The following is a 24,011-nucleotide window of genomic DNA, read 5'->3' on the forward strand; positions in this document are numbered from 1 at the left end:
GTTAACTGAGACACATTACCTTTCCACCTAGTATTACCAGTATATACCAGTAATACCAGTAAATTAGAAAATATACTTAGCTTAAGAAATATTGCCAAAAGAAGATTCTTAAATTGGACTTTTTATGGAAAAAAAAGTCCAATTTAAGAATCTTCTTTTGGCAATATTTCTTAAGCTAAGTATATTTTCTAATATACTGGGTCCATGGCCCTGTTTATGCCTGGTTTTAAGTTTTTTTATCCAAACGCAAGTGGGCGATGCAAAATAAAAAAATGGTGAAATGGGTTGAAAATTTTTTGAGCTTGTCCATTTTCAACCTCTTCCAGAGGTACTCCAAATGCATTCTGTCAGATTGCTTTTATAGTGTAAACACTCATGAGGTCGAAAGGGTTCGAACAGCAACACAACACTAATTTTTTTTTCTGTCTACTGTTGTGTGAAAACAAAGTATTTTTACTTTGCTATGTTGGACCTAAAGACAAATGATGATCTAAATTGTGGTTGCCATCCACATCATTTTCATTTATTTGCTTTCCTGCTTGCTCGTAAGCTGCATGACATGGATTTGTTCATTCATAGTAGTCGTGCGTCATCCCAAGCTCTCATAAGTGATGTAGAGCGTGACAAAATAAGTGGGAAAGGTCTTAATATAAAACAAAAACCTAAACAAAAACAAAAAAAATCTGTTTGCTTTAATCATTATTATTCAGAGGATCGGCATATCAATATCACATAGTAACGCAATATTTTACGAGGCAGTATAATATCGAATCATGGATGTCCTTATCTAAATATTGCCAAAATTGTTCTATACTATTTATTTGAAGGCAGTAAGTTAGCAAAATAAAGATGGTGGCATGGCAAAAAGGTGCATACAACATTTATGACAGGTTTTCATTAAAATGTTATTTGTCTGCTTGACAATCCAATTTATTTTCACCACAACAATAAAATTGAACTAAGACACACAAATTAAGAAATGTATCTGTTGAGTTAAAAAAAAGAAAAGTTTTTTCTTGGGGACATATTTGAAGTATATATATATATATATATATATATATATATATATATATATATATATATATATATATATATATATATATATATATATATATATATATATATATATATATATATATATATATATATATATATATATATATATATATATATATATATATATATATATATATATATATATATATTTTTTTTTTTGTAGTATTTTGATAATGTATGTATATATAAGTATTTTGATAATGTATCATGGGTGATTCCCACCACTACTGTCAAAATTAAACAAGTTAGTAATTACTTCAGGTTGAAGAAATTATTTCAGAATTATGTTTGCGGTTAAGCTCACAAACTTAATTTTCTAGTTGAGTTTGTAAATAGTAGTTTACTAAACTAGTAACAACATACTACTATAGTCATAAAATCATGAATAATGTGTGATTAAACATACAAAATTGTCACTTTTCATTAGATTGAACCGTGGTATCGACTATGCATGTGGTGAGGAAAACATTTTTTGTTTGAGAATAGAAGTACTGAAATTAAACTTACAATTTTGGCCAATATTTTGGTCTATAGGTTCGGCCAAAATGATGAATGCCAAACAGCTTTTATAGACTTTCAAATGTTTTTGTTCATAAAGGGTGAAAAGTTCAAGAAACTGGCTTAAAACAGAGGCATGTAATAAACATTTTTTCAATACAATACAGAATAAACAACCGTAACGTTAACATTGAGATGCGCAGCAGCTTTTAATGTCTGATGGTAAGTTCATCAACAAAACAAAAAAGAAATGTTACCCTTGCGAGCAAAACTAGATGGTTATTATTGTGGAACACCGTTTACCATCCACTAAAAACATGTAATAATATTAATGATGATAATAATAATGTAGACTGTACATCCACACTTTTGTATGGTTTCATCAGGTTTTTTTTTTTTTTGTGAATATTTCTGGAAGATATAACATCCGCATGGAAAAATTTTTAAATTTATAATATGTTTGTGAACCACACTATAGTAAAGTGTATAATGTAAAGTACAGCTCTTAGTGAATGCTACAGAATACTGGTGAACTGATAAACTATAGTTAGTTTATTACTACATTTGTGTTGGACCATATATATACGACAGTTTAGTTGTGCCTCAAAACACTATAGTAGTTACAATAATATTTCTTTTTCATGTAATAGCTTACAATATATACTGCCACGATGAAAGGCAAATATGTTTTAGTTCAGTAGAAAACTCGGTCCTCTTCATAATATAAGGATCATGCCCAACGTATGTGGTTAGTTTCTATTTATATGTCCTTTGAAAAATGGTTTAAATCCTAAAAATACTGACTTTCCCCCTATATTTCCCATTCAGTTTTTTACTTCTTGCACTCCATCTGAATTTCGCATGTCACCAGAACTACTCGATTGAAAACAACCTATTGGACCACCACATTATATACTGTGCCACTGTAAATAAAAACAACAAATCAAATTCACTTGATTCACTTTGATATTTAAAAAGATTAGTACATGCAAAATGTAAAATTCTGTCATCGTTTACTGACCGTTTTATTGTTTCAGACTTGTATGACTTTTGTTCTTCTGCAGAAGATTATTTTAGAAAGTGATTTTTGTTTCTGCTTATCCAACCTGATCTCACGAGAAAACGTAAGTATTTTACGTTTTGACAGTTTAGTGGCTAATTCGTACGAATTCGTACGAGTTCAGTCGTACGAAATTGTACGATTTTAAAAAGGAGGCATGGCACCTAACCCCACCCCTAAACCCAACCGTCATTGGAGGATGAGCAAATCGTACTATATTGTACGAATTAGATCGTTCGAATTCGTACGAATTAGCCACTAAATCAAAAAGTTACGAATTGCCGTGAGATTGTGTTGGCTTATCTGATAAAAATCACTGGTCTCCAATGTTGTTTAGTTCCTCAATCATCATCTTTCATGTTCTACAGAAGATTTGGTATGTCAAGAGGGTGATAATGAGTCATGATGACTGAATTTTCACTTTTGGATGAACTGTCATTTCAAGTCTTTATAGCTTACTAGGTTTTAGAGCTGTAGTGCCTCACATTGCTCACAGTGGAGCTGTGAACAGAGTCGTCCACTCTCAAATTAGTTCTGGGAAGGAGTCGGTGTGTGTTTTACCACCCCCTCCACACTCGTTCATTAAGAGGTGAGTGAATCACGGTGAGGTTTCAGTTTTCAAAGCACTGCTGGGAAAAAAGTAAATAAAAACGAGAAAGGGTGGCGGAGCCAGGAACAGAAGTAGAGCGAGCCTCCAAATGTGATTAGGAACACTGAGTGTTCACTTTAATCCAGTTACAGTAGAGGGCCCAAGGGACTTCTCATCGCCTAATAAATCGACCGCATTGCAACAGACAAGCTTTCCCTGAGGAATAAAAGAAAAGGAGAGAAGTAGAGAATGTGAAGGAGTGAATGGTGTGTGCGCTCTTATCTTTTATATATGGCTCTGCAGTTTGCTTTTCAACTAGTAGATCATAAATCTGATGGAACAAAATCCCATTTGGATTTACATGGAGGGACCAGAACTCAGATAATCCAGAACACCATATTAGCAATTGACGCGTAGAAAAAAGAACCTTAAGATCCATATGATCATTTGTTAAAATGCAAACGGCATAAAAAAACATTTTAAAAAATTTATATATATATATATATATATATATATATATATATATATATATATATATATATATATATATATATATATATATATATATTATATTGATATTATATTGATATTTAATGATAATTATACCTCATCTGAAATAATATTGTGATGGCAAAAGGGGAAAAAAAGATAAAAATTGAATTTGAACCTCAGAAGCACCACCACTCCAAATGCCATGAACGAGTGCATTACCACTTAGGTGCCATTCACAATAGTGCGTTTTTGTTTTTAAATGCCATTTTATTTAGGATGAAATCAGCCTTCGTCCAGACACCGTTTTATTGTCTTTCGTATTGTGTTCTAGAGCCTAAAATGCACAATACATGACTATACATGTTCACTGGCCATTTTTTGCCGACATTTGTTTTCGCAGTCTACCACTTGTGTAATGGTCATATGAGAGAGGCTTGATGAATGAGGAGAAGATACATTCTAGAAGACCAGTCAGAGAGCAGTTGAGGATAGCCACGCTTCTATTTTCAAAATTTTGAGTCTTAGCCGATCTACTCTGAAACAGAACACCAGCATTTTCAATGTAGGGTCTTTAGTGTTTTCAAAATGCTGTTTTTGTGGGTCCAAGGTAGGCATGTGCCGGTTTTAGATCCTGACAGTATGATAACTTTAGATAAAAGCATGACGGTTTAAATGTCTGGGTAAAAACCCTCTTTGACCACAGTATATTTTACTTTGAGAAACATTTAAAGTATTTTGGAACAGTAAACATGTCAGGTTAAATAATTCAAATGAATCATTGACTTCTGCTGTCTTCATTAGTTTAAAAAACAAGTTTTTTTACAATTTAAAACGACTTTGGAGATCTTTTCTGCTGGAGATACTGTTGTCCTAAACAAACTTAAACAAATAAAATGAAAAATAAATCTTACATATACCATAGGAATGGTATAGCAGAACGTTTTGGGAGTTTTAAAAACTTGACTTTTCCAAACTCCGGTATACCTTGAAAAAGTTTATCATCCCATGCCTAGTCCATCGAAGGTGCTAGAGTAGTGCAAACATCAGTACACATGAAATCAAAAACTAACAATACTGATTTTCACATTTCTAGTTTTGCAGTGAACAATTCACCTGTGCAAATCATTAAGAAAAAGAAACTAGTTTGCACTTGTATTCTTTAATTGAAATCTGAAATCTGATCCTGATGGTCACTTGACCTTCACGCATCTTTAATGGAAAATCATTTAAGCATTACACCACTCATACAACGATTTATTGTTTTTCCCCTTTTCAAAATATATACTATGCATAAAGACTTTACAAATATATATTGTACAATGTAAATAGAACAGATTTTAATATGAATTTCTGCAAATAAACACCTTTAATGTTTATCATGGTAAAGATTTCATGGTAATGTTAAATGGCTCATTTAGGGAAACTCCTGAAATAAGTAATATCTCTGAACTTTATTAAATAAATCTATATAAAATGCAGCACTTCCCACCTCCAGTCGCAATGACTTTTGGGACTTATAGAGCAAGTTCAGTGCCCAAGTCTGTATCGATGCATCCTCGGTATCAAGAACACATCCGGGAACTTTCACGCATCCTCTGGTCTTGATTTTTGGAACTGAACTTTGGCAGTTGATGATGACGTTACAAGAGAACACAAGGACGCAAAATCGCTGAAGAACGCATTTTGAGAAACAGCCTACATCTATGTGAGGTATTGGGTGTGGTAAACATACTTAACCACGCCTCTCCAACTGTTAATTTTGACAGTGCTATGGCAACAAATAGAAATGCTGATGAGGAAATGTCTGTTATGCCGATTTCAGACTGCATGATTTGAGCCCTGATTTTGCCTCGCCGACAGGCTTTGAGAAATCACAGACAAATGCCTGAAATCACAGACAAATCAGTGCTCGTTCACGCGAGTAACTTTCACACAGTGTGAACTGTTAAGGAGGCATTCATAAACCATCAGAGTCGACAATGCCGATGAGTTGCCGACACCTGTCAAATGTTTGGCATGCTAAATATCTGGACCTGTCGGCAATTCAAAATCATGCCGTGTGAAATATGTTCTGATTGAAAATAACGTTGGCAATTACCTACAGCCAATGAGAGAGCTGCATCGACTAGTATGGGTACCTGCAGGCCAGCGGGAGGTTGAGGGAGATGTTAAAAGCGCTTATGTTTGGTCTATTTGGACTCAAGAAATTAAGGAAAAACTAGTGTAAATTTGGCAGGAGCACCTGTGTCTGTTTGACGTGTCATCTGAGCAATACCACAACGGTTCGAAAAAGAAAAAACTTCGAGAGAAATTGCCAATACCCAGGTGAACAATATAAGTATATTTTCTACCTCACTTAAGGCTTCATGTTGTAAATAACAAAAGATATACTACATGACCTCACGTTGTTTCCATGTCACTTCTCGTGTGTTTGGTTGTGAGGCGCAGTTTTCGAACAGAGACAGTTGTCAGCGATTCTTCCTATTGTAAACTCATGCAGTGTGAAACCAAATGTCGTAGATTCATCTTGCAGTGTAAAAAAAGTAGCGATGAAATGCTACCCCAGATAATCATGCAGTGTGAAAACATGTGACGCGACTACTTTGAAAATCGTGCAGTCTGAACTCGACATTAGGTTGTAATAACTCCCCCAAAAGTCTTTTTGCCGATCTTTCTGTATGAAATGCCTACTTTACTACATCCTATCAGTTTGGAGCCTGTTTTCACCCACTGTTTTTTCATTTAATATTCTGTTTTTCTAGAAACTGCGTCACAATGCATAAAAAAGTGGTCGTAGCTTCCAGTTTATGCAGACTTTAACAAAACGTATACTTTTTAAATAAAAATGCACTAGTGTAAATGACACCTCAGATTTGGATATTAAAGTTGAAATTAGTTACAAAATTTAAAAAAAAGTGTGACTGGAAATGAAAATAAGAAGGAAATGAGCATTAGATTATGTGATCAGCTGCAAGCATTCATGTCGTGTCATGGAGGCCTGCACATTTCATTCCTCAAAATTAAAGAGACATTTAAAAGAGTAGCGCAGCAATACACTGTTTGCAAACAACCGGATACTGCCCACACTGCTAGGATTGCTATTTATGAGTATGCACATGTGCACTATATGCTTTTTTATCAATAGTACTCTTTACTCTGACCTTGACTAACTGAATGAAGATACGTTCCTGAAAAGAATTGCACGTCAAAGAAAGAGCTCTGCAGCACACCCGCCAAGGGTACCAGCTTCTTAAGTTTTGACTTAAGGAATATTGTTTGCAGGTCATGTTCTCTGATCGTTTCCATTAAGATTACATTCTAAATAGATGTGTATAAGTTTATTTCATCATAGCACACAGTGTCCCGGAAACCAATATTTTTTTTCGCACTTCATAAAAGATGAATTATTGTCTGGCCTTCTTGGTAAAGAATTACAGGTTATTAAATCACACTGTGAGTGTATTTTAGCTTTATTTGTTATATGCTTTATTAGTGATTATACTAATATTCAAAGATGTTTAAAGAGCCCCTGTTTTGCATTATAAAAAGGTCATATTTTGATTTTGGAGATCTCCAACAATAGGCTGATATGCATGCAAGGTCAAAAACACTTCTCTTTCTTATAATATGCATTTATTTTTAGGTTATTATCCCAACGACTCCCATATGATTTGTTGAGCGATTGATTTGTTCCCAAACCCCTCCTTTTCCTCAGGCTAATCTGCGGTGATCGTTCCGGTGGCCCAGTCTGTTGTGGTCGACTGGGTTTAGCACAAGACAGAGAGAAACGCCCACCAGGGCTATGAAGTAGCCAATGAGAGCCCAATGCAGGATTGCAATAAAGTAACACAGTTAAACACCAGCATATTACTCTACTCTTAAACCTAACCACAAGTATAACCAATGACACACATTCAGGAACAGCTGATGATTGCCAAAAGCAAATGGCAGAGGATTGTGAACTCAGAAACGAGTTTAAATCGTTAAAGGAAGAAACACGCGTCTCAATTTCAACATGGTTTTGGACGCAGTATGTAAATAACTCCATAAAGATTTAACCTGAGAGATACAATACAAGCAATGATCTATAATAGTAATTATAAGCCACCAGTTACAACACACTATTAAATACATATTTTACATAAACATAATAAATACAACTACACAAAACGAGGCAACAACTTTAATTGCACTTACATGTTATGATCCGAAGAGGAAGAAACTGGTCCATACGAACTGTAACAGTTCCTAACAATGTCATCCCTTTCGCTCTGCTAGTGTCTGAAGGGAAAGGCACGTTCACGTTTTACCGGAACCAGCACTTTATATTTGGTGATGTACCGTATCGACGTCAATGCGTTCAGGCAAAAGATCCGAACCCAACATTATTCATTTATTTGACTTTAAGTCGACTATTTCGTTAAAGAATCAATAGTTTTAAACACTGTGCACTTTCAAATTTAAACCTCAGCTAGATGTTTTCATTCACTTAGTGCTGTGTTACACACTGCATGGAAGGTCATTTTCAAAAACCCATTATAGGGGCTCTTTAACATTTGGTCTGAAACTTTTTATTTTTCAAATCACAAACATAAACTTCTCACCACTTTTGATTTTGCACCGAATTAGCTTGAAATACGTAAGGACCTTAAGTAGTACATTGTGAATCATTTCCATTAACCCCAGGTCGCTCCTGGGGATTGTCCCTGCAGTACTATATGTCACTTTGCATTAAAGCTTCTACTAAATGACTCCTGACTTAAATATGAGTCCACAGTTATTACAACAGCACATTTTCAAGCTACATTATACATACAGAGTAGTGGACACAGAGCTAATCTATTTATTGGTATAGATCTTTAAAGTTGTTTGCCCTTGGGAAAGTCAGGCTATTCCAGACAAGCATAAACCGGGTTGCCTGCTTACGTCACTGCGATGGGAAGTGAGGTGTTTATATTCAGAAGGTGAGCTTCACCAAAAAGCTTGCCATCCCGCCTGCCCACATCCCCTTCATTCTTAAAATATTACTCTTTGGCAAATGTTCAATCTAATTACATTATGTAGAGGAGGAAGCTTCTCAGACAAATGGATTTTTGCTTCCAAAATTGAATTGCGTCCAAATTCCAAGACGTCGGGAGAGTGAATGAGAGTTCTTAATGGCTTTGTTTTCAGTGTGTTTTTCTGAATGAGTCTGCCTGTAATGTTTTGTAGGTTTGATCGTAAGTAGTCATTACAGACGTGACAGACAATTTTCAATTAAGATGTCTAAGCTCATACCATAGAATCAGTGTGTAAATATATTTAGTGCTGTAGGACTTTGTGTTCAAGTGTTACAAGGATTTTGGAAGGGAATCTGGTTTTGTGATTCTGAATTCATTGCATGATTGTTTTATGAGCATGACCAACTCATACATGTTTCCTTTATATTTAAATACAGTGGTTTTAGGAAGAGTTTAGTAATTGTTTCAAACATTTTAAGTAATCATATACTTATGTCACTGTGATTCTGTTCTGTGATTGTTCTGGATGAGGTTAAAATTTGCTCATTTACTGAAGTTCCTCCAAATAAAGATCATAGAACTAATATAATTTTCTGCTCTTTCTGTGCAACCTTCCAAAAAAATGTGTAATTTTGCCAATAAGTCTATGAAAACAGTCCTCTTGTGTAAAAGCCCTTAGAATGAACACATTTCTTATAGTACATAGGGTATCCGTGGGGTCTTAAAAAGTATTAAAAGTTAATTAAGGCCCTTAAAAGGTATTAAAAAGTCTTAATTGCGTTTTTACGAGGTCTTAAGTTTAGTGCAAGCGTTGTTTAAAGTGTTTGACTCCAAAAAAGCATAAATAAAGGTCTTTTCCTCCTAATATTAACAACGGCGTGCTTGATCCACGCTATTGGTTCTGGCCAGGGCGCGTCCAGCCAAACTCCTCTGTCCGGGTAATTTCACATAATTTTTGACAAACGCGGGAAGGTGATGTGACGCTCTCCACATGTAGCGAAACCATAGAGCAAAACAGACGGCAAAATGGGAAAATGTAAGTTTGCGTACTCCTGGTTGGAGAAAGACGAGTTTAAACGTTGGCTGAAGCCTGTCGCTAAAAAAAACGCATAACTTGCTCTTTTAAACTTGGTTTCTTCTTAGCTTATCTGAGTTCTGTTGCACGGTTGTGCTCCATTGATTTATTTAACTACAACTGTTTATTAAGTTAAAGGTTTGATTAGAACTTGAAGTGGTGATGAGGTCTTAAAATATTCTGAGAAGGTCTTAAGTCTTAAAAAGGTATTGAAATGACCTTTAGGATTCCTGCATATACCCTGGTACAACCTTAATAGTTTGTTTAAAAGGAGAATTACATATGATCTGATTTCCTAATTTCCCTTGATTTTGACACTACACGGCTCATATCGTATGTTTTTTCATACACTGTAAGCACTGTTCTTGAAAATATTTTTAGAATTGTGTTTTATTCATGACAACAGTGGAATGTAGACCTTGAAGAAAAATTGACGTCACAGAAATAGTTTGGCTGTGGTATTTTTTATATTTAAAAAAAGATGGAACTAATTCAGAAAAAAATCCCAGCTACTTCAAGAATGTATATTGAGGAGCCAGAATGCTTTAAAAAATATTGTATCTGTTCTTTAACAAACAAGTTAACAAACAAGACACAGGTATGATGAAGGCCATTTTCACTTACAGTTTTTGTCCTGTGGAGACTTGTAAAACTTAAAAGATAAGAGTATGGATGTAGAGGGAATGATTTCAGCGAGGTTAGAAGGATCGACAGGCATTGACCTCCATTAGATGTTAGTGGATACTTGCAGCATCCCCCAGCAACCCCTGTAACCCATGTTTCATCATGTGAATTGCAATCAATGATTCTCCAACAAAGAGAAATAAATAATTCTGCCACAGTCTGGTTAAGTAAATCAATAGCGCTCTATAAAATGAATTTCTCACTAGTGCTTTTGTGTAAAATCAATCAGAGAGCCAATAGTAGGCACACAAGTGTAGAGGCTTTGGTCACTTAACAGAAGTTGTAAACTAGCTGAAAAAATGGAGTTGTTTGTTATTCATAAGTAATATTCCTGTATCCGTATTATTTTCTCTGCAGAACTACAAAGACACCTTACAGACGCAGGTGCTAGAAGCAATGGGAAACAAGAAGCTGGTGTTTGGAGCTGATTTATCGGAAGACAAACTCAAACACTTTCAAGAGGAGCAGATTGGGCAGCTTTACGAGCTTATGCTCGAGTCCACAAAACCCAACCGACAGTTTGATATTCAAGAGGAGGGAACGCCAAAGTAAGGGAAAAGAAAGGTGCTTTATCTCCTCTCCAAGGGGAATGGGAAGTCATCCCATTGGGACATATTTTGATTTATTTAAGTACTTTTCATCATAGCTAAGACTGAAGGTTACAATAAAGTCCATGTGAAATCAAAATGTACTGTGTTTACTTTGATAGACTTTAGGTGAACAATTGGTCTGTGCAAGCTAATCTACAGACTGATTGATAATTTTCAATCAAAGTCTGACACTTTGCTTCTACATTGGGAGTGGTGGTCCTTATCTGGTGATGTCAGTTTGATGACTTCAGCCACAATATTCTTAACCACTCTTCTCTTAATGTTAATTTGCTACAAGATTTGCAAAAAGCAAAGCTCTGCCCCCTACTTTATATTCAGTTTTAGTTGGAAGAACATCAACATACTAAAATAAAACTTCTGCTTTAAAAAGCTACGAAGAGTCTTTATTGTTGCTTATTCTTGATGTTTCTGAGTACAAATGAAAAAAGATGGATTTGTTATCAGCAGTTATAATGAGGATGCTTGAGATGAGGTGCATTTACACAATATCAAGTTGTTCCTTTGTGTTTTAGAAAGGTTTTGCATAGCGATGACAGTGTTGTCGAAATGATCGCTGTTCACACAGATCTGCAAAATGACATAAATTCAGGATTACACATGATTGGCCAGTAGATGATGTCACTCTGTGAAGAAACATAGTTACTTGGGCACATATGGTCTTGAAGCCCTCCATTGACAATTGGTCAGTATGTCTACCGACTGAATATGCATTTGCAGTTTACACAGAGTCAATTAACAGTATTTTTCCCAGAATTTGCACTTTGTAGCTTATTTTACTGCTCTCCCATGGGATATGGGAATTGGGTATCCAATTATGGTTATTGCAGCACAACATTAAATTTCCAAACAAAAAATGGTTGGTGGATTTTGGATCCTTTGACAACAGCATATCTGCGCTTGTATTTGAAGTGAATAACCAAATTGCATTCACCTTCACACAGTTCCCAGTTACCTGCCATGAGCAACCTGCCAAAATATTTCTTTTTTGCAACCTGACCCTGAGTGCATATTCAGAGAGTGTCCAGCCTTTGTGGTCATATTTCAGAGAAATGTTTAAAACTGAAATCAATAGCTACATTTCCATCCATCTATTTTCATGCACATTTTGGACATGTGCATAAAAAAAGTTTGATGAAAATGCCAAGGTGCACATAACTTTTGAAAACAGTATAAAAATGTATGCACATATCCGAGTAGGACAAACTTTTTATTCAAGAAAAGAGAAAAGATGCGCATAAACTACGATGGAAACACTTTTACCGAGCAAATTCCAGTATGCGCATTAAAAAAAGGTCATGTGATTTTGTTATAAGAGATCACATGATGATTAAAATGAATGAACAAACCAGCAGGCTGACCGCATTGTAAAACATCTGAAATGTTTCGGTCATTCTAAAACGCCTTAACCATTTCTGTACTAGTGTTATTATATTATTAAAGACCTCCAGAATAAAGAGCGCCAGTGCTGCGCGTCCCACGCCTTCAAATGCCACCGCACGTTCACTGCGTGTCAGGATTGCCTTCTGAGGTGCAAGTCATTTATTAAATGAAGAAAAGGTTCATGCTTCTTCTCTTATCGCAGAAAATTCAGTTTTTACTGTTGATATGTGGTGCCAGGTAATCAGGAAGGGACGCTTTTATTCGCTTTGACTCGTTGGATGGAAACGCTGCTTTATTCGCACATAATGCGATTATGCGATAATCAAGTTAATGTGCATTTTTGCATGGAAACATTGTCAGTCAGCAACATTCTATTAATGCATGGATTCTGCATTAGCTATTAAACCAACAATTTTCATTTACTTGTATATTTGGTTTACAATTTGAGTTAACATTTCGTTTATATTCCTTTTTTGAGAAAAACAGACATATGCAGACCTCTAACCCATTTCTAAAATTTGTGTCAGGGCCCAAAAACACCACCAAAATGTAAAAGATCAGCCAAAGCATAAAGTTTAGCAGTTTCTATGTGAAAGCAGTGTTGTGTGTATGAGAGCACCACCTGGGTTAAAAATGTTATACTGGAAAATTTGGCTTCAACTCAGTTTTTCACTTTCTTTTGCAAAGAGCCTCTTGTAATGCTGTGACTTTCTGTGAGTACCAATTTTACACAGTCACCCATATGTCATTCTGCAGTTTTGCAGTGTTTATTTTCCTCATGAAGTTGGTCTGATCTTTAACATTTTAAGTCCCAGTCATTTTAAGGCCAAACTTGTTTTCATTGGATTTTCAAATTGGACTCTCATATCTGAAATGCACTTAGACGTATTTAAAGCTTGTTATTGTCAGACATTTTGCTTTGCACAGTCAAAAAGTTTGCAGACACACTAAAAAGCCATTCTGCAGACACTTTTTGCCTTCATTACAAATGAAAAAAGGGCCAAATCAGTAATGCTTCTTTCACTCTCTGAATGATTAGATTGTCTGAAAAATAATACCTCATTAGCCCGAGAGAGTATCTGCTTGTATACTTTCACAGCAGAGCCGCATAAAAAGCCTCGTCGCTGTCAGCTAGCATCAGCTGATTGGTTGACAGATATTTTCCCCCATGCTGAACTTTACCAAAATACTGCACTGGAAGACAAGCATCTTTAGTCAAGTAAGAAACCCAATTTAGCTGGCGCTGAGCACTGAAATCAATGGTTTGTGAAGAAATCAGTATTCATGTGAGACTGCATGCCGTCACGATACAAATAATACCAAGGAATGGTCCAAAGTGTTTTGAATAGAGGCATTTAAGCGGAGGTGGTTTGTTTTGTTGCACTTCATCATGCCTCCCCTTATCACGCAGATTAATTTCTGAACACCACTTCAATCACAAAACAAACTGCGATGACACAATACAGCTCCTGTAAGTGTGGACGAGCCATAAACATTGATCTCCCACAACAAAAACTACAAAAACATTGAGCAATGAGAGTCACACCACATAGACCAGAATGTTTTAAACTATTTTGAGTGATTATAATGATTATATATGTGTGTGCTTCTGTTTTTTCCTCTTGGTGAAAGCCTCAGGTTTGCTAACCAGAACATATTCACTCCATTAAGATGTACGAGATGTGTCTTGTGCTGTCATGTTAGAAGGGCATGACTGTGGATTCAATGGAGAAAAAGCGAATGTGAATCCTTAGGGATTATGGGAAGACTTGGAGGTAATCTCTACGCTTTCGTCTCAGAACACAGAGAGAAAGCGATAAAACAGGGTTGTTGGTACGTCATCCTTTCACTCGAGTGAAAAGCTGAACAAAAGCTGGGAAAGGGCAGAAATCAATGGACAAAGACGATTCATCACCTAAGATAGTTGTCAAATATACACTTCAAAATGACCTTTTGGTGAAACACTAAATATTGAGTTTTTGTTTTCCATGCGCCTGTCAAATTTGAGATTTTGGGCTTTTTGGCTTTTCATTTTTCAGTTTAATAAAAATAAAACATTAAAACACCCTGCTGAGTGTTTATTTTGTGGCACTTATTCAATTTGCGTCTGTAGAATTTAATATTTATAAAGGCTTTTGTTCCCAAAATTAGTTTTTCTCCAGCACTGTCATACCAACACAATCTCACGGCAATTCGTAACTTTTTGATTTAGTGGCTAATTCGTATGAATTCGTAATTTAATTTGTACATTTTCGTACGATTTGCTCATCCCCCAATGACGGTTGGGTTTAGGAGTGGGGTTAGGTGCCACGCCTTCTTTTTAAAATCGTATAATTTCGTCTGACTGAACTCGTACGAATTAGCCACTAAAATGACAAAACTGAAAAATACTTACGTTTTCTCGTGAGATCAGGCTGGTCATACTACTTCAGAAGCACTTTCAAACACATTAAAATTTACATTCTGAAGGTTTTTACCAATGGATATGCTCGTACATACAGTGCTCAGCATATGTAAGTACACCCCTCACAAATCTTTTCAATTCATATTTTTAATAAGAAGCTTTACAATATTATATTAGTGCATATACATAGATTAGTCAGTACTGAAGCCAAATCTGGAGCTTATCTAACTAAATAACTTACGATAACGGTCCAAAAACTAGTACACCCAAATGTATATGTTATAGAAAAATTCTTTTTCTTTTCAGCTTAGTCCCTTTATCAATCCGGGGTAGACACAGCGGAATAACCGCCAACTTATCCAGCATGTTTTTACACAGCGGATGCCCTTCAGCCGCAACCCATCTCTGGGAGTCATCCACACACACTCATTCACACTCATACACTGCGGACAATTTACCCTCCCAAGTCACCTGTACCGCATGTCTTTGGATTGTGGGGGAAAACGGAGCACCCGGAGGAAACCCACACGAACGCAGGGAGAACATGCAAACTCCACACAGAAACGCCAACTGACCCAGCCAGCGAACTTCTTGCTGTGAAGCGACAGCACTACCTACTGCGCCACTGTGTCACCCATTATAAAAAAATATTAAATACAAATTTTAAAAAGAGGAAAATTTAGGAGAAGCAAATAAATTGAACCGTTGAAGTTACATGGATTTTTTTTTCTTTTCTTTTACAATGTTTTGGAATGCTCTTTTGGAATATATCAGGGTCATTTCTGTCTATGGAGGATGAGAGAGCTCTTAGATTTCATCTAAAATATAATTTGTTCTAAGGATGAACAAATACACTCAGAAATTGTTAACACTGTTTGTTTAAACTAGTTGTTTAAATTGAACACAACGTTAAATTTAAGTTGAAACAACACAATTTTAGATTTTTTGGGGGGAACAACTTAATTGTTTTATGTTTAATCCATTTAAATTTGTAAAAAAAAAACAACTAATGTTAATTTTACTGTAATTCCTTTACTAATTGATTTGTGTGGAACCCAGCATTTTCTACAGTGTGAGGGTGAGTAAATAATAACAGATTTTTTTCATTTTTGAGCAAAACCAACCCTTTAAATGAAGTGTGGTTGTTACAATCCCTAGGAGTTTGCTGTTTGTGTTGTTCCTTTTGCTTTCGCTTTGCTTCTTTACTTTTTGCTTTGGAACTCCTAGATCTTTGCTGATTGGGAGCAGTGCAGAGCAGTGCAGATTACACAACTGGAGTATGCGTTTAGCTTTGACTGTGTTCTCTGTAGAGGGTCTGTGTGCGCTCTCCAGCAATGGCATGTCCTTGATTCTATTCTGTTTTCTTATAGCAATAGCTTTGTTTCAATTTACTATGATCTTTTATGCGAAGCTGCTTTGACACAATCTACATTGTAAAAGTGCTATACAAATAAGGGTGAATTTAATTGAATTGAATAGTTTGTGTCACATTCAGTCAATATGGCTCAGTGAGTCTTTATGTTTGTATTAATGAGGTTTCTTATGCTCCATCCAGGGCATATGCAAGTTTAGTTATAGGGTCATAAAATGCTTTAAATTACATAAAAAAAAAAACATTTCGTTGTTTTTTAATTTTTTTTTTCATTTATATACATATATATATATATATATATATATATATATATATATATATATATATATATATATATATATATATATATATGTTTTATGCAGCAGATACCCCTGCAGCCGCAACCCAATACTGGGAAACACCCATACACTCATTCAGACACTGCATGTAAATCTAACCTTACAACAATTAAACTGATTAAAGATATTGTTAAACTTTGTAAAACTAAAAAAAAAAAACATGTGTCAAACTCAGAAGGCCGCAGCTCTGCACAGTTTAGTTCCAACCCTAATTAAACATCTGATCAAACTAATTGAGTGCTTCAGGCTTGTTTCATACCTACAAACAGGTGTGTTTAAGCAGGGCTGAAATTAAACTCTGCAGTGCTGTGGCCCTCTAGGAACTGAGTTTGACACGTCTGAGTTAAATAAACATAAGAAATATTTGTTGTCTTGACATTTTTTCAAGTGTATGGGTCACATTGCTAGCTGTAGGTTTCATGAAGATCATTGAAGTATGTTTTTTCATTGCAGTGTATTCACTTACGTCGCACACTACGACACTTGTGTTACTAAAGTTAAATATCAGAGATGGATTACCCAAAAGCCCTAGTTGGATCTTTTAAGACGAAGGTAGTAATTAAGTCTGGTGTAACGTATCATCATTGGTTTAACTGACAAGTGGCCTATTGTGTGCTGAACTATAACGTTTATACAGTGTGTAATTAGCATCAAATCTTGATTGAGGCCAGATAGAGGCTGTTATGGGCACATGCATGACTCTCAGTCAACAATCTATAAAATAAAGCAGCTGAAGGGATATCAGCACAACCAATAGAACGTTTCCAGGCTTATAATCAGAGCACAGAAATAAAGACATCAGACTGTGTCCTTGGGCAAGTCAATTTTCATGTGTTGACACAGTGCATTATTCATAACAATAAACACAGTTTTATTCAAACAAGCCTAGCCGAACAGATTTTATTAATGTAGACTGGCGGAGATTTAATGGAACTGAGATAAGCTTTTATTAAGAATATCAATTTGTATGTGTACAAACTGTACAAAATAGAAATTAATAAAATGAAATATTTTCGCTTTCAATATTTTACTTTTATTTATTAAATTACTTGAGTTATATATTTTAGACTCTTTTTTTCAATCTGGCATAATGTTTATTATAATTAAAGGTGCCATATACTGCATTGGTTTAATAAGTTAAACTTCTCTGATATCTACATAGTAGGTTTATGGCTTCGGTAAGAAATAAATATATATTCAGAAATGGCAGGTTTCCTGTATTACTCCATAAAATGCTTCTAGAATCAGAGGGTCCATGATTGACCATATATGGTTTGTGTTGTGAATATTAATGAGCTTGTGTGCTCTTACAGACACACACACACAGAGCACAGATGAAAATAAACCCAATTAGACTAACGTCAACCTATTTTGCTCACCTGGGGCCTCATGTACGAAGACTTGCGTTGAATTCAACCTAAAACATTGCGTACGCACAAAGCTGTAAATGTACATATACAGTAAAAAACTCAGATATATGAAACACTGCGTATGCAGAATCCCATGCATATTTCCTTTGTACATCTGAATTAACGTGAAATTGAGCGCACATGCATGAGTGCAAAACCCCTCCTTGCCTCCTCCCCCTTATAAATATGGTAATGAATCCACTTTGGCAAAACCAAATGAAATAGCAAAAGCAAACAAAAAGAGAAACTTCACTGAGAGTGAATTGGAGGTGCTCCTATCGGAGGTAAACCAGTGAGAAAAGCTGTGCTATTTGCAAGTTTGTCCTCTGAAATTAATAACAAAAGAAAATAAATAGAGTGGGAGAGTTGAGCTGACGCAGTTACGCTGTGGGGTCTGAACATCGCACTGTGAGTGAATTAAAAAAGAAATGGTCCGATGTAAAGGTGCAGGTTAAAAGGAGAACAGCAGGGCACCGTCAAAGTGTGGACCGAACAGGCGGGGGAACAGGGAATGCTGAACTAACCCTTTGAGGAGAAAGTTGCCTCAATTGTGGGCGACACGCAATTTGAATATTTATCTCAAATAGCGTCAGAGTTTAATTGACTTTTACAATTTTTACATTAAAAGATATTTAAAAAAATATTATAAAAGAAATAAAGTTAATTCCAAAAACCAAAAAGTCTTGTGCAATAAGCAGGATGTTTTTCTGAACATTTTGGTACTGGTTTTATTGTATAATTTCATATGGTTGAATTGTTTAATTCATTCGTATGGTTAATTTTTTATTTTTTTTGCGAAAAATTAAGCCTTGTGCAACATAAAGGGCACATATTTATTCTTATATGACCTATTTTTGGCCTATAATTTCATCGTTAGTAAATCCAAACGTGAGTGTGAAATCTGGCGTACGCAAAGGCTGAGTGTGCCAGTTTAGGTTCAGTTTAAAACACAATTCAGATTTTTTATTATAATGTGTTAAAAAGTGTCATGTTGGGGGCGTGTCCACAGTTCGCTGATTTAGGGGTGTGTTGCTTCACATGTAGACTAGTTTCGGCTTCCCGCCCAACGTAACAAGGGGGCAGGGCCATGACCCGCTCTGTGTTTGCAACACAGACAGGCAGATTGAAAGGAGGAGGAGAGGATCAGCATTCAGTCATACATGTAATAGAGCAAGGGTGTTCCTTTAATGATATCGCTTCGACTCACGCTGAAAATGGCGGACGTGAATCAACAAACTGAGGATATGATGACGCGCCTGTCAATCAATTTTGGTGGGCGGGGGGACCGCACTCCTACGTAAAGTTGCGGTCGGTTTGAAAACCGCTCCAATTGGTCCACCGTTTTTTATGTTGTTAAATTGAAAAAAAAAAAGCACTGGGTGTGCTTATATCACCCCAATATGACGGTCTATACACCATACATGCACATATGTCTGTCCAAACAGCTTGAAAAGTAGATTTTTTACCATAGGTGCCCTTAAAAAAACATTACTTCTGTTTAGTTTTCATTAAAATAAAAAAAAATGCCATCCAAGCCGAAACTGACTTCTGATGATTTTTGGCATATCTGGAATCCTCTATGGAAGCTTTTATTTCATTTTATTATATTTATTTATTTATTGATTGATTGATTCATTGATTAATTTTACCCTTCACAAAAGACTTGAATTACTAGCCAATGGACGATTGTATAATAGTTGGCAATATTATTGTACATGATGAACATGATGTTCTGTCATTGCAAATCTTTAAATAAATGTTAATAAAAATAATTAAATAATAACAAAAAGCCATCCAAGCCTTCATTTTAAGACAATCAACTAAACGCAATGCTTTAAAAAATTGTCAAATTAAAACATCTATTATTTTAACCTTTTGTCAAATTAATTTTATTAAATGTCAATATTTTTATTTGGAATTAGAAACATAATTAGAAAACATTAATTCCTTAATTTTTTCCATAGCTGTACATAGGGCACATTTCTATTCAAGCTTCACGAAATTCATGCATTCACTCCATCATAAGTAAATATACATCATCTTACTCATGCCACATATAATTGTTCTATTTTTTTTCCTTCAAGCCATTTCACCCGAGAGCTGACATGAAAAGGAAATTCATCAATTGCTTTACTGCTTTAAGTGCTTTTTCGACACTTCTTCTTTGCACTGAGAACTTGTGCTTGGCTTGTATGCGCTCGTACATCTGGAATGAACAGATCCATGACTCTGAAGAGCACGCTGAAAAGGTGACTCACGACTCTCTAAATCTCAAGAGCTTTTCTTCACTCTCTGTTTATGTTTCGAATGTCTTTTGCAAACCATCTCTCTGTTCAAAGATGTTGATTTAGCTTTGCACATTGTTTACTGAAATAAACTAGGCTGAATATTGTTTTTTTTTTTCAAACTGAATCATTTCTGAAGTATATTTCAAACATAAAGTAAATGAAACCCGTTCCAACACGCTGCGTGGTGAGAAAGCACTTGTGACGGCGGTTTTAATTATGTTCTGTAAGAGCTCTTGTGTTTTCAAGGGTATGATTTTAAAGGAAAAACTCAAACATGAAAATTGTCATAATTTACTTATGCTTGTGGCTTTTGTATAACATTCATGTGGAACGTAAGAGGACTTTGTCTAAAGCGAGCTGAAAAAATGGTTACTATAAAATGTTTTTTTTTATTTTTTATAAATTGCTAGTCAATTTTATAATTACAAAAAATGACAAACCATACATTATAACATGAATTGATTAATCTGACACTTTTTTGTAACACTTTCTGAAAAACATTGTTAACAAAATACAATCACTGGGAACTTTATTAGGTATGCAAATTTCTAATCACATGGCAGCAACTCAATGCATTTAGGCATGTAGACATGGTCAAGACAATCTGCTGCAGGTCAAATCGAGCATCAGAATGGGGAAGAAAGGTGATTTAAGTGACTTTGAATGTGGCATGGTTGTTGGTGCCAGACGGGCTAGTCTGAATATTTCAGAAACTGCTGATATACTATGATTTTCTCGCACAACCATCTCTAGAGTTTACAGAGAATGGTAATATGCTGTGAACAGAAGTTCTGTGGGAGAAAATGTTTTGTTGATGCCAGAGGTCAGAGGAGAATGGCCAGACTGGTTCGAGCTGATAAAAAGACAACAGTAACTCAAATAATCACTCATAACAACCGAGGAATGCAGGAGAACATCTCTGAATGCAAAACACGTCCAACCTTGAGGCAGATGGGCTACAATAGCAGAAGACCACACCGGGTGCCTCTCCTGTCAGAACTGACTCGTGTCAGCTAAGAACAGGAAACTGAGGCTACAATTCACAAAGGCTCACCAAAATTGGACAATAGAAGATTGGAACAACGTTGCCTGCTTTGATGAGTCTCGATTTCTGCTGAGACATTCGGATGGTAGGGTCGGAATTTGGCATCAACAACATGAAAGCATGGATCCATCCTGTCTTGTATCAACAATTCAGGCTGGTGGTAGAGGTAACAATTGAGCATCGTGTCAAACCCACAGACTACCTGAGTATTGTTGCTGACCATGTCTTTCCCTTTATGACCACAGTGAACCCATCTTCTGATAGCTACTTCCGGCAGGATAACACACCATGTCATAAAGCTTGAATTATCTCAGACTGGTTTCTTGAACATGACAATGAATTCACTGTACTCAAATGGCCTCCACAATCACCAGAGCTCAATCCAATAGAGCACCTTTGGGATGTGGTGGATCGGGAGATTTGCATCATGGATGCGCAGCCGACAAATCTGCAGCAACTGCGTGATGCTATCATGAATCTTTGAGGAATGTTTCCAGTATCTTGTTGAATCTACGCCACAAAAGATTAAGGCAATTCTGAAGACAAAATGGGTCCAACTTGGTGTTAGTAAGGTGTACCTAATAAAGTGGCCGGTTAGTGTATATATTCCTAAATTTACTTTTTAAAATTAATATTAAATATGATTTACATTTTGCTTTAATGCTGAACTGTCATATAGACATTGCTAGTAATTTCTAAAATGATTTCATTAATCATTTCTGTCTCGTTTTTACAGTAAAAATACCAAATCTCAAAAGAAAAGATGAATTCTTTTTGGTATTGTATTTGAATGGTTCGTATTGTATTTGAATGGTTCACGTCCTATTTTACAACACTATCATATCCTATCCTATTCTATCTTGTTGTTCTGTGAAACAACAAATCAGATATTAAGCAGTTCCAGTATGGTGTACCTCAGGGTTCTGTTTTGGGGCCCATACTATTTAGTATCTATTTGTGTCTTCTGGGCCAGGTCATTAGAAAACATGCTCTTGGGTGTCATATCTATGCTGATGATATTCAAATTTACATCATCTGACAGTCTGATGTTTCAGTAAGTCCTGCAACCCTTTTACAACATCTACAGGACATTGAAGTATGGATGCATCAAAACATTTTCAAACTTATTGTCACATATGTGGCCACCCACAAATGTAGGAGCTTTAATCTGACAATTGAAAATAACTGTTCTGCCATCTTTACAAGCCTGCAATCATAGTGTGATATTTGTTTGTGAATTGACATTTGAGATCGCTACTAAATCAGCATTTAATCATCATAGAAATATTGCTAGGATTAGGTCTTTCCTTTCTACATCTGCTACAGGCTCATCCATGCTTTAATTACTTCCAAAGTTGATTACTCAATTTCTCTCTTTCTAGGTCTATCCAGCAAAATTTTTCATACGACTACATTATATTCAGAGCTCAGCAGCATGTTCTTACTTAAATAGCCTCATGACAGCACATTGGTGGCTCTCTAATTTTGCACTGCCTTTCAGCTCATGCATTAAGTTTAAAATACTTGTGCTAACTTATAAAGATCTTTGTACTAACTTTTAAAGCTCTCATGCCCTTACATGGCTTTCCATCTGTGCTGCTGATTCATTTCTTCTTTACTAGTCTTATGCCAAACTAAAAACTATAGGACAGAGAGCTTTCTCTAGTGCCGCTCTGAGGTTATGGAATGCGCTTTAAATGTTGGAGGTGCTCCCACACTAAGCACTTTCAAACTGTTGAAAACCCACCATTTCAAAACTGCTTATCATGAAAGTGGTCTACCTTCTTTGGACTTAATAATTAGCCAACAATTTATTCATATGTTAATAACAATTACAATACAATATTTATTTATAAAGCACATTTAAAAACAACCAAACTTGACCCACGTGCTGTAGGAGTTCTAAAAACAGAGAAGAAAACAGAGTATAAAAGAAAACATTTGAGAAAAGCATTAAAACAGTAGTCAAGGAGTCTTAAAAGCGAGAGAAAATAAACACAGAAACACGTCTTTCTTAAACACAGAAATAGAATGGGAAGTCTAATGTGAATTGGCACAGAGAATGGGATCTGCATACAAAAAACAAAATCAACACAGGCTCACTGTGAAAATGTACCACCGTATACATTTCTGGAAAGTACAAATTATGGAGCCAGAGCTAAGTATGGCTGTATTTTGTCTTTAAATGAACAATACATGGAGGTATGATGCTGCTGACGGCTTTTTTTTTCTTCAGCTGACCACTTACCTCCATGAGGATGGCTTTTCCGCTGTTACCAGGTTGCCCAGTGGTACGCTGCGTACACTGGCGGACTTGAGACGCAGAAAGCAGTTGACCGTGATGACAGGGTTTGAGTCCGGCAACAGTATCAGAAAGCAGGTAAAACAAAAAGCAAAAAATAAAATAAACAAGTAAATAACAGGATGAGAATGTGGTAATATCCTAAATGCGTAGTAAAAATCAAGCAGCCATGAGGGCTTTTCTTATTCTGGATTGCTTTTGAAAACACTATTGTTTGGGTTTATGGAAGGGGGTGGTTGGTGTATTGTTTGGTCGGTCAGTCAGACAGTCAGTCAGTTGACAGCTGCTTCTGGTGGATTTACGTGAGAACAGCAGGAACAAATAGCACTTGCGAGAGAAATTTAAGATCTGATAAAAAGTGTACATGGCGGCCTGTGGTAGATTTGCGAAAATAAAAATGGCAAAAAA

General features: G+C 35.8%; 1 protein-coding gene across 1 annotated transcript in view; it reads left to right on the top strand.

Annotated features, from left to right (window-relative positions):
* The window catches only part of sdhaf3 (succinate dehydrogenase complex assembly factor 3), a 16,309-nt gene extending 5,168 nt beyond the window's left edge, over positions 1–11,141 (top strand). The window contains exon 2 of the mRNA XM_056479849.1: positions 10,812–11,141. Within this exon, the coding sequence (XP_056335824.1) occupies positions 10,812–11,006 (195 nt within the window). The 3' untranslated portion in view covers positions 11,007–11,141. The remainder of the gene's footprint in view (positions 1–10,811) is intronic.
* Positions 11,142–24,011: the final 12,870 nt, after the last annotated feature.

The sequence above is a fragment of the Danio aesculapii genome, chromosome 19, assembly GCF_903798145.1.
Source record: "Danio aesculapii chromosome 19, fDanAes4.1, whole genome shotgun sequence".
Taxonomy (NCBI): domain Eukaryota; kingdom Metazoa; phylum Chordata; class Actinopteri; order Cypriniformes; family Danionidae; genus Danio; species Danio aesculapii.